This window comes from Empidonax traillii, unplaced genomic scaffold (assembly GCF_003031625.1).
Source record: "Empidonax traillii isolate 1590-97213 ecotype Southwest subspecies unplaced genomic scaffold, ASM303162v1 scaffold388:size1278207, whole genome shotgun sequence".
NCBI lineage: Eukaryota > Metazoa > Chordata > Aves > Passeriformes > Tyrannidae > Empidonax > Empidonax traillii.
The window spans coordinates 1037189-1049704 of NW_020955581.1; the positions used below are offsets into that span (position 1 = coordinate 1037189).

Sequence of the window (12516 nt, forward strand, 5' to 3'; positions counted from 1 at the left end):
GTGGAGTGCACTGCCCTCATGTCGCAGTCAAAATCAATCCACCCATATGATCACAAAGAATAACAAAGAGAATGCTTCAGGCTAAAATTACTCTTGTAAAGACAAAAGCACCTCATTCTACTCAACAGACTTGCAACCCCTCTTGGTTTGAAAAACAACTAAATAAAAAAAAATTCATCTTAGCTGTCACATCTTTATTGCTTACTTCAAATGTTTTGCATGTATGTCTCTTTTTCAATAATGTATTAGAGCAGGTCAAATGCCTTTGGGTCACCTACATTTTCAGTCATCCCTTACCTGCTTTGAGGAGACACTGACTAGGATCTAATGAACTGCAAAGAATAGGAACTGAGAATCTGGATGAAACCTAAAGGTTCAGCTAATCAACTATCTTCTCACCACCAGGTCTCTGCGGTGGGTATTTAGGGAAGACCCACAGAAAGTATAAATCCTTCTCTTGTGGTGCTCTCCCAGAGCCCATTCTCATCATTATTTATGAAAGCAATGACATCATTACATATGCAATTGCTGTTAATATTAGTTTTGGCTAAAAATTCAAGTATGTGACTTTATCAGACCTAACAAAGTTATTAAGCAGTAAGGAGTAGGGAATTAAATTCTAAGTAGAGAACTAAAATGATACATCTAAAAGAACTACTCATTTTTGTCTCCGGATGCATTTCTGGTAAATTTAACCTGAAGTCTTGCTCTATAGATAAAGATATTAGAGTGGTGCACAATTTATATTAGCTCCTAAACTACGAGATGGGGGTTTAAAACACTATTTATAGACTGTAAATATATCTATGCAGAAAAATTAAGTTTAGAAAATAAGACATTTATTCAACAAACTTTCAAAGCCCTCTTTAAGCCACAGCTTAGCACTCTAAAGACATTTAGAGCACAAGTTTGATGTGATTCAGATATATTGATCTTGTTACAGAAATACAGGTCACTGGTTTGATAGGCTTGTGAAATGCATGGGGGGGGAACCCACCAAAGGAGTTGCAATTTATGTCACTGAAATTATTAAAGAAAAACATGCATTGTGGAAGGCAAGAAAGTATCACAAACATGGGGGTAAAGAAAGTCATGCGTATTAGAATCATAGGCAAATTTACTGATGTATTAATCCATCAATTTAACACCAGCCCTAATGTTCTCTTCCCTGGTAATTAGTTTAACAAATGAATAGTCACTATGAAGTGCAACATGGTTCACTGAATCCTGAAAATGTGATCATGCTTATCTTAGAAAGAAAATAGCAATCTAAAGCATGAATAATTTAATAAAGTCAGCTACTAGGACTATAAAATGCAGCATCTACAATTGCTTCCTTTTCAGCATGGAGTCCTACCTTCAAGGTTCCCCACTAACACAGTCTTATATTAGACAAGAACTTCAGATCTTGGGATTTTTTCTCTTTGGATGTTTCCTCACATATTAATGATAGAATTCCCTGCTCAGCACACGTTTTCAACTTAAAGTTAAGCATTTACCCATTTTCAGGCACAGCTTAGGAAATCTAAGAGCCTAATTTAGCCTTTGGGATCAAAAAATAAGATGCTTTGAGTATCTGAATTTTAGGTATTTGAATATTTTACTGGTTCACTATCAGCTCCTGCAAACCTCTTCTCTGGAGGTAAGGGTGATTGATGACAGCAACTAAGAACTGCCATGGGGTTTTCAGCAAATCACGATCCTATCTTCACAAATAATTAGCATTTAGCTGGGCTTCTCTGCCCTTCCTAATTTTTATCAAATAATGTGTTCAGCAAAGGCACACTGAATTGTAAGTAGGATCCTGTGAGAATACCATGTTAAACCTTCTCAAGTGAGCAGTGTAACTCATTTTGTTGCACAGGTTTTGAAAATCTTCAGTAAATAAATGTAAATATTCATAATCATAATGCCCTAATTGAAATGTTTATCTCCATGTTTATCTCCACGTTGGAGTTATCTTCAGCTTTCTACAGAAAGTATTTAACAAAATTTCCATTATTCTACACTTATTTAGCAGGTCAATACTTACAGTCAAGAGGTACATCCAATGCAGAAATAATTTGGCACAGAAAGAGGATCAAGAAAGGTTTACTTGCAGGTATGCTCTTCTTTTTCATCATGATTTTAGGCTGTAGTGAGTAAATCACACCTGAAGAATGAAGTTCAACTTCATCAGACTACGTAGCTTTCAATAGTTATGTAAATATAGACAAGAAACCTGTAAGTAAACAAACAAACAAGAATAACAATATGGAGTTACAATAGAGTATTGAATGATCACATAAATCTTTATAGTACTATGAAATACAAGCAGTCTACATACTACATCCAGGACTAATAATTACACTATGTTTTCTAATGAAATCCAAGAAATTCAGAAGTTCTTAGGACACCTAGATCATATCACCTTCCTAAGGAAGCTACTGAACAACTCCCATAACCTTACTGAATGGAAATAGAAATGCCTCTCCTCAGAAAGACAAAACTTCAGTCCAGATAGGTAAAAAAGAGTATATACTCAAGATAATAGTCCTCTGAAGTAGATTTAGTAGATTAAAGCTCTGAAGGCCCACCTAGTCTCTCTTTCATCTACTCCAATGAAAACATGTCTGGCCACAAGTCTGCTAAGTAGACTGTAGGATCTTCCTGCAGCTTTGATTTAGATATCTCAGCTTCTTGCCACTTTGGAACTCTTTCTAATACACAGCTGTACACTGAACATAGAAGACTTCATGAAGGTGCTGAGGTGCTACCTTATGTACTGTACCTAGGCTCCTATTCCTGGATATTTTGATTCCACTCAAAACAGAACATCAAAATTTGTCATTTCTAGCCTGAAACCAAAATCTAATTAACTGTCAGTGTGTTAGCAAACACTCTTCTCCTTTCCTGTGTGACAGAACGTTAGAAATGAAACTTAAGGAAAATCTGCTCTTGGAAATGTGCTAGATTTTCCTCCCCAACCAAGCATAGGAGATCACATTAGCCACACAGTATGATTCTGGCTCCCTCCTTATTTTTACTGCATTCAGGACCAAGCTCTAACTTATAAGAGTATTGAAGGAGTGAAAACTAACTGCTTGCAAGCCCCATAAGCATCACCAGTGACCTAGAAACAGCTACACAGCCTTAGAAATCGAAATGATGCTTACACAATGCATTCTCAGAAAATGGACATAAGCTGAGAAGCTACTTCCCAGATGCCAGATGGATCAGAGAGTTAACAGTGATCAGCATTATTTCAACTTGAAGAGAACACTTCCACAGCTATAGCTACGGATGTGAAACACAATTTCATCCAGTCCACGAAGAGTCAAAATTGGAAATAATCAGCTGCTTTACAAATGTTAAACAAAGAGTTATTTGTGCTTTCTGTACTTAAACCTGTCTATGCTAAGAATTTCCCTCAATTTTCACAAGAAATTATGCCACTTATTTGCAGCTGTAAATTGTCTTTCTCTTTGTATATTCTTCTGAGCAGAGACTGGAACTGGAAACCAGATTGAGGTGAAGAGCTCAATTTCTCATCCTAACTTAGCACATCAAGCTCCCTGATTCTTACTGCCATTATCTACAACACAAATGTTTGTTTCAAAATCAAAATATTCCAGCAGGTTAGAGTCCTAGAGATGTGCTGCTCCTTGGAGCTCTTGGGAACTGCTGACTGGGGCACCACCATTTACTCACATTCAAAACTATCTACCATACTGCATACTGTAACGTAATAACTAACTATTTGTCATGGCAGATTAGAAAAATTATAAGACTCATCTAAGAGAGAATACCAGAGTTCTAGCCTTTGCATAATTATTTATACAGACAAGGTGGCAAAATACCGGATTAAGGCATACAGCAGGAAAGAATGACAAATACTCAGACTTAACTAGAAAAGCAAACTGAGCTTTATTACACTTTAAATGAGCACTCTAAATTGCTGAGGGTTTAGCTGGGGAAGGGGAGAAGTGTTTTCTCCATTCCATTTTTGGCACATATAATTTACTACACTCCTGCTGCAGTGAGCAAGGGGAAGGAGAAGAGCTTCTATTGTGAGTGCCTGAAAGCACTCCAGTGTGTTTCCTGCAACAAAACGCTCTCCAGAAAAGCTGATTTTGTTCCACCAACTACAGGTGTCTGCTCTTCTCCATTTAAACTAGGTTTAAACACACTGTTCTCCTGATCTTTATGTCATCTCCTCATTACAGCATCACTGCAATTAACAAGGTACCCTCTCTGTACAATGTATTTGACCCAGGTTTTACAAGATACTCTTTGAAGTATTCCACAAGTGAAGTTTGACTTTTGTTGTTTCTTCTCCAAGTAACATTTCAGTTCTCCTTACAAAACCCCGAAAACTTGATTATCCGCTGTATTGTCTTGTTCTTTCACCATGTAAAATGAGCATTGCAGTGATTTGAGAGTATTTTAAAATTCAATTGCATTCGCTTTGAACAAGTACAAATGAATGCACAGGCAGTGGTGAATCAGGCATGCGCAATTAAAATGATTGGGAAAGTAATACCCTTGAGAAAATATCCCACATTGTCTACCTGTGCTACTGCAATGTTCTAGTATTGAATCTACTGCTTGGATGTTTGGATATATTATGGGAATTCAGCAGGCAACGGGAATTATAAAACTGAGCCTGCACATTGACTTTACCATTCCTCAGAGAGGCAATGTGCCCACACGGTTTGTGATAGAATGTATTTCACTGAAAATTATTTTAGGTGTGTCAGCACAACTGGGTGCTCTTGTTGAATATATTCAAGGTTAAATCTGGCATAATTTATTATGAATACAACAGCTGCTAAGTAGAACTAAACATTGCTTTGACATAATATTATCTGCTACAAAATAAGGCCAGGTCTCTAAGCGATCAATGTAAAGGCTTCAGTTTCAAAACTTGAAATATTTAGACAGCAGATTGCCTTTTCCTCCAGTGATTTATTTAAGATCTCTTGTAAATCAGACATTTTGTCTTACCCTTTTCATAGGAAAACATATATATTTTGACAGCTGGTTCAGGAGTCTACTTACCAATTTGTAAACACAAGGTTTTCTATACCTATATACATACTTCTTATGTACTTAACAAAATGTCACTTGTTATGTCTCCCGTGCTTCTTGCTGAGATGCTGATTGTGACTAACAACTTTGACTCTTGTTTGTTATTGTGCAGCAAACAGGAATCTAAGTAAGTAAGAATGCATAAGCAAAGTGTAGTAATATTTTATGACTGTATATATTAGATTTCAAAGGGGAGGAGTCTTATGTATGACAAAAGACAAGGATCAAGTGAGAGACATCCAACTTTTTTTCACTTAAAAATACCCAAACAACTACTTTTTACAAATGAGCTACAGAAAGCCACAACTGGAATAATGAAAGCATCAGTGAGCCAGAGGTAAACTATAGGAGAAGCACAAAATGCAGTTTGGTTCCAGTGGTCTCTTTGCTGGTACTGTTAGGACATAAGCAAAAAAAAAAAACCAGATATTTTGCAAACACAAAAAAAACCCAGCATGCATACAGAAGAGATCATTTGGGAGGCAGAATCCAAGATTCCTTTTCACCTATAAAAATGGGACAAGGATCTTCTCCTTAAATATAACAGCTCAAGAGCAAATGAATCATAGAATTGCTTAGGTTGGTAAAGATGTTTAAGATCATTGATTCCAACCCAGCTCTGCCAAGTCCAAAACTTGACCATGTTTCTAAGTGCCACATCTATTTGTCTTTTAAATACCTCCAGGGATGAGGACTCAACCACTTCCCTGATTAGCTTGTTCTACTGCTTGATAATTGTTTCAGTGAAGAAATGTTTCCTAATATTCAATCTAAACCTTCCCTAGAGCAACTTGAGGCTGTTTCCCCTTGTCCTGTTGCTCACTACTTGGGAGAAGACACTGGTACATCAAAGGTTACATCCGTCCCCTCTGAAGGAAGTCTCTATCCTACTCCCTGAATCATATCCTACTCCCTGTCTAGAAGAATCCGGATTGGATCAGGTCAACAGAGTGTGTTAACAATTGAACAGTATCCGGGATTGTAGATCCACACCCACGCACACACACCCGCCACCCCTCAGTATATTTTACTATGCTATACTAGTTCTGAATAATACTAATTTCTAACTGGGATATTAATACAGACAGACACATTCTCAATGGACATTTCAAAGTTGAATCGATTAAGGCTCCAGTTGACAGAGGGAACATGTTTTTCCTCTAGCTGTCCTCAACATAATCACATAGCATCTTTAATTGCCTTTTAAGTGCTGCTGCAATATTTCTTTATTAGGATGTAAGAGGTGTAAGAGAGTGTATTTACTGAAATTCAACCTAGTGCAAAGTTAAAGATAGTATTTACTAAATTTAATATTGTTTCACAGAGATTTGACGTATCCATTGATTATCCATTTCTACTCAATTACATTATTTTAAGACAAAAAGGCCTCTGTGGGAATGAAAACCAAGGTCAATGTAAGAAATGTGAATGGGTTATAAAACTGTAAGACAGAAAAACTGGAATATTTCATACACATTAGGAAAAAAAGCATTCTCTTCTATATAGATATGATGGAATTAATGGGGAACAAGTTAGACACTGCAAAATTGGAGGAAGACTAGTACTAAGCAAAAAACTTCCTCTGCTTCATTTGTCTAATACCTGTATTTTTTATCACAGTGAAAGACAGATACAATCAGAATATAGAAAAAAAATAAAGAGTTTTCACAGAAATCTGTTTCAAAGAAGCCATAGAAACATATCCACTGAACATGAAAAGCAATTTAAAATGAGGTAAATGTATTTAATGACTTGTACATAGCAAAGAGTGTTGATGATTAATGAATAAAAAGAACAAAATGCTTTCTTTTGAGGACAACTGCAATCCCTTTATCACTTAATGAAAGATCTTCACAGGGTTTATGTGTTTTATACAACTATGCTAACTATGCAAGTATCAATAAAATGATTTAAAGTATTTTTGAACAACTGGTTTTGAATTTCACACTTCTTAATTTATCTGGCATTTGTAGTAATAGGGAACATTAAAAATTCTGATTGGAAGTGATTATTTAATTTAAAATATTTCAAATAGAAACAGATAACAACACATTTAGTGTTATATTACCTAAGCGTCATGGACACAGTACTAATAGAAACAAGAATGCTATTTGAGTATTGCCTTTATTATAGCTATTTTTTATGGAGGGAGCACTACATAACAGACTAAATACCCACACGCATGTTGACAGACCTGAGTACTATTCACTCCCGAAAAGTGTAGTCAATTCAACTCCCACTGGTTTGCTTTCCCCATCAATCTCTTACCTATTAAATGTAAATTATCCAGTCTTAATCTACTTACCACAGGACACATAGCTTTGGGGTGTCTGAACACAAATGTCCATAAAGAGAAATAATTTTTAAATTTTCCAAAAGTATACCAAATTAGAACTACTTCTCATCATCTAGAACTTTTCTTGAAAACACCCTACTACTTTCCTCCAAATTATTTGTTTGTCACAGTCTACAATAGTTTTGGCCTTTAAAGTAATCAGGGAATACTAAATCTTTTTCTCTGACCTGTTTATGAAGCTTAAGCCCATTGCTTCACTTGCGCTGTAGAAATATCCATGTAAAAAGGACAGGATGAAAAATAAACTACGCAGACAAACATCCTGAATTCAAGAAAATCTCAGCACTAATTTAGATGCTGCAGATACTTAGTAATGTTAGATGGTTATTTGTACTTAGTCATTTTCAAGCTTTTTTGACAAAGGCAGATGGCCAAGCCGTGTGCCACACTCTAAACATTCTTAGAAGTTCTATATACAGTGAAAAATCATCAGCCTGGTCACATTCTTGGACTGCCCCTACACTCAGCGTTACTCTTTTGGCTCCGAGGCTGTACTTCAGCATTCGCAGTGGTCTCCTTCCTTCCCACCAACCAGACACAATTTCCAGTCTCTCTACTCTCATCCTCTATTTTCCACTATGGGAAAGCCACTTAGTCCTTGAAACTCCTTTATTGACAACCTATATTAAGACTTGCCCGCTGGTTTGTTATTCTTTTAAGTCTGGTCTCTTTAATTACATAGTTCAATTCATGTGGTTATTAACCGGTTTCACATGGGCAATAAGTCAAATGTGTTTCAAAGTCTTGAACACTGACACCATAATTTTATTAAACTTGCAATTTTTTTCAGATATTAAAACATTAAAATCAAGTTTTTGGCATTCATTTGTTTTACAAGCCCTACTTTCCAGAAAACTATGTTGAGTAGAATCAATTTTACTCAAGGCCTTTAATTCCCTAGCAGATGAGTCCCCAATCAGCTTTTTCCATATGTTCACTGTGATTTATATCAGGCTATATTTACCCTGCTCAATCTGCTTGTCTACTCTGAATCTGGGCAGAACACCAGCTTTCTTTCAGTTTTAAGCAACATATTAAAAATGACACCTGTGAACTAGAGACCTCCCCCACTAGCTCCTTTAGAACCCACAGACGGACCCTTCGTACCTAGACCTGCTGAATTACATAGAATTTGTATCTTTAACACATATTAGTCAGTATCTACTAATGGTTTCTATGACTAAAAAACCCTCCATCCTAACATGATGCATCATAATTTTTCTTCCAATTCATCATGTTACTTGCAATAATATAACAACAGAAAGAGAAGAAAATGATTGTGAAGTAGATTACAAAACACTGCTAACCCTGTTTCTGTTCTTAAGACTAGGTCCTATAAAAAAACCCAAATATTTATCTGCTTGTCAGCTCCATGGCAATGACCAACACATCTGCCATGAGAACAGAAAGTCTTTCACACAAGTTTCAGTACTGATCATGTGTCTGCACAGCCCCAGCACAATGAGATCTGATTGCTCCCAGCGTAACTTCAGTATCAACTGCTGAGCCAGCAATGGAGAACAGCTTCAATTATCCACCCATTTTGCATCACTACTGAACTGCACTTGTACCAGGTCACTGGACACCCACTCAGATGATGCACCCTTGCACAAGGTTGACATCTCTGGCCCTGCCAAGACTAAGCAGGGTTAGTGTTGTTCTCCCCTGAACACCATACAGTTTCAGAGCTGCTAACTGCAGAATCACTATGAGCATTGTGATACAGCTAAAAAAGCAAGAATACAGACCCTTAAAACTTCCACTCTTATTTCAACTCTTCTCTTTGAAGTACAAGTGCCACCATCTAGGAGTGTCCAAAAAATGCAGGGGGGAAAAAAACCGAGACAACTACGCAAAGAGTTCAAATGTGTTATTAAGGGCTGCAGCCTGTAAGCTCAGTCACATTCCACAGACTCAGATCTTGAGAGCAGCCATTTAAGAGTTGATTTTTAAAACACTGGAGCAGAGCTAATCTGTCCTTTTGCAGTTGTCTTACATATTGCCTGAAGTCCTATATTGGATTTGTCCCTTCTGATGATTTAAAAAGAGCAGCACTTACTTTCTAGATCCTGCTCAGCTTAAATCCTAAACTGCTTTGGCTGGGGTGACTATATAGACAGCAGAGCAAAGCTGTGGATAGTCCTCAAACAGGGAGGTAAGACTAGTAAGCCTGACAAGTTTAGATGCTTCCAGAGTCAAGTGAGCATATAAGCAGCACTTTTGCATTGCAAATTTAAACAGATGTATCAGTCTTGTTTGGATCCTTTCTGGTGTCCTGAACTCTCGGTTAGATTCAGATTTTTTCACCTTTTTTACCTCCTCACTTAAAACAGATGATGGAATGGAGCATAAAAACAATGGTTTAGTGATGTCTATTTCAGTAGTCCTTTAGAGTCATTATAGCCTGAACAAATATGTTTCATCTCTTATGCATGTACGCATACTTTGCTGTCTTTCAAAGACTGGGTTGAAATGCTTGAATTGAGTGTAACTTTGCAAATCTGCTGAACACCATGAGTTTACATAGGAGGGAGTAAAAACATAACTTGCATCTCCTTAGAGAGAGATAGTTTGGCTTGAAGTGAATCACTAAATAGGGGGGATCAAGTAAAGAAGAGAATTCTGCTTGATTATGAAATTTCTCAGTAAGTTAGAAAGCATTCAGAGTGAGTGAGAGAAAACAAACTAAGAAAACACATTTTTACAGCACGTGGATGGTAAAAACAGGTACCCAGTCAGGAGCTGACTCAGATAAAAATCCTCCTTGATCTGCTGCTTGTCAACAGAGTGGATCTCATGAGTGAAGTGGAGATTGGTGCCCTTCTTGGCCACAGCAGCCACAAAGTGATAGAGTTTAAAATTTCTGTTGACAGGAGGGAAAGTGCCAGCAAAACTTCAACTCTGTTGATGAGGAGAGAAGACTTCAGGCTGTTCAGGGAATTAATAGGTAAAGTCCCCTGGGAAAATGTTTTTGCAGGTGCTGGGGTCCATCAGTGCTGGTTACGTTTTAAACATCACCTCCTAAGGGCACAGGAGCAGGCAATTCCCAAATGTCAGAAGTCAAGCAGGTGAGGTAGAAGGCTGGCTTGGTTAAGCAGGGATCTTCTCCTGTAAATAAGGCAAAAAAGGAAGGTGTATGCCCAGTGGAAACAAGGTCAAGTGAAGAAGTCAGAGATGGTGCTTGGCACTGGAGGGAGAAAATTCGTGCAGCCAGAGCTCAACTGGAGTTGCAGCTGCCAGAAATGTGTGGGACAATACAAAGCATTTTTTCAAATATATTAAAGGTAACAGGTAGCATAGAAATATCATTGGCCAAGATGAGGATGGTCACCTCACAAACACGGACAGAGAAAAGGCAGAGATGTTTTCTTTGCCTCTGTCTTCAAAACAGGTGATGGACCAAGGGGGTCTGAGTGCCCTGAGCAGGAGGGCCATGACTGTGAGAATGGTCACCTGCCAGTCAACCCTGAAACTGTGCAGGATCTGCTGCTCCAGCTGGATCCATACAAATCTATGGGACTCATCCCAGAATCCTCAAAGATCTAGCTGATGTCATTGCAAATCCTCTCTCAAAGATTTTTGAGTGCTCTTGGGAATACAGAGAATCTGGAAGACTGGAAAGAGGTGAACATTGTCCGGATTTTCAAGAAGAGCAAGAAGGAGGACCCCAAAACTACAGGCCTGTCCAACACACTTCAGTGTGTGGTAAAATTAAGGAGAAGGTTATTCTGAAAGGTACTGAAAATCATCTGAAAGACAATGCAGTCATCAGTCACAGCCAGCAAGGCTTCATGAGAGGAAAGTCCTGCTTCTCCAACCTGATTTCCTTTTATGACAAGGTAACCCACCTAGCTGATCGAGGGAAGCCAGCTGATGTAATCTTTTTAGATTTCAGTAAAGTTTTTGATACTGTCTCTCACAGGATCCTTCTGGACAAACTGTCTAGCACACAGATGGATAAACACATCAGGTGATGGGTGAGCAACTGCCTCATGGGTTGAGTGCAGAGGGTAATAGTGAATGTGGTGACATCAGACGGGTGACCTGTCACTAGTGGGGTTCCACAGGGCTTCATCTTGGGCCCTTGGATGCAGAACTGGAAGGAATACTAAGTAGGTTTACAGATAACGCAAAACTGAGAGGAGCTGTTGACTCCCTCAAAGGCAGGAAGGCCCTGCAAAGAGACCTTGACAAATAAGAGGACTGGGCAATCACCAACCATATGAAGTTCAATAAGGGAAAGTACCAGGTTTTACACCTGGGATGGGGCAACCCTGGATGTACATACAAACTGGGGACTGAGATGCTGAAAAATAGTGCCATGGAAAGGGATCTGGGGGTCCTGGCCAATGGTAAGTTGAATATAAGTCAGCAGTGCCCTGGCAGTCAGGAGGGCCAACCGTGTCTTGGTTGCATCAGGCAAAGCATCATCAGCCAGTCTAGGGAAGGGATTGTCCCGCTCTGCAGCCTCACCTTGAATATTGTGGGCAGTTTTGGGCACCACAATATAAGAAGGATATTAAGGTCTTATAGAGCCTCTGAAAGAGGGTAACAAACAAAGATGGTGAAGGGGTTTGAGGGGAAGCTGTACGAGAAGCAGGTGAGGTCACTTGGCCTCAGTGCTTATGAGAAAAAATATCCTATTATCAGACTGCTATGACAGACACACCATGGTGTACAAACAGAACCTGAAGGAAAACTGCGGAGTAGACAGAAGGAAAACGCACCATCATCCTGTGTGAAGACTCCCGATTCAATGACTACAGTTTGTTCCTTGTAAATATGCAAAGGGGATACTCAGCTGAAATGCTCCCTGAAATGCTAATTTCTTTACCCAGGAAATACGATAAACAGATATTTTTTTCCTTTTTTTTCTGATTTTTTCCCACTCACCAGAATTCAGAGCATGAGTAATATATTCTGTACTACTCTGGGTAATTACCTTCTTTGCATCCCCACAGCTAACCCCAAAAGCACTGACTGTCCAGAAGTGCCAAAATCCTGGAGATATTCTTGTGAAAAGCATACTGTGAAAAAGAGCAGAATCTGATTCACAGACAGGGCAACTCCTCCCTTTGGGAAGTGGAGCA

General features: G+C 38.4%; 1 protein-coding gene across 32 annotated transcripts in view; it reads right to left on the reverse strand.

Moving 5' to 3' along the window:
* Nucleotides 1-12516, reverse strand: part of NRCAM (neuronal cell adhesion molecule) — a 151613-nt gene that overhangs the window by 65490 nt on the left and 73607 nt on the right. For 29 of the 32 annotated variants that reach the window (XM_027893411.1, XM_027893417.1, XM_027893407.1 and 26 more), the window contains one exon: nucleotides 2033-2221. In XM_027893411.1, the coding sequence (XP_027749212.1) occupies nucleotides 2033-2123 (91 nt within the window). In that variant the 5' untranslated portion in view covers nucleotides 2124-2221. Of the gene's footprint in view, nucleotides 1-2032; nucleotides 2222-12516 lie in introns of those variants that run through there. The other 3 variants (XM_027893414.1, XM_027893413.1, XM_027893412.1) reach the window with 1 other exon arrangement.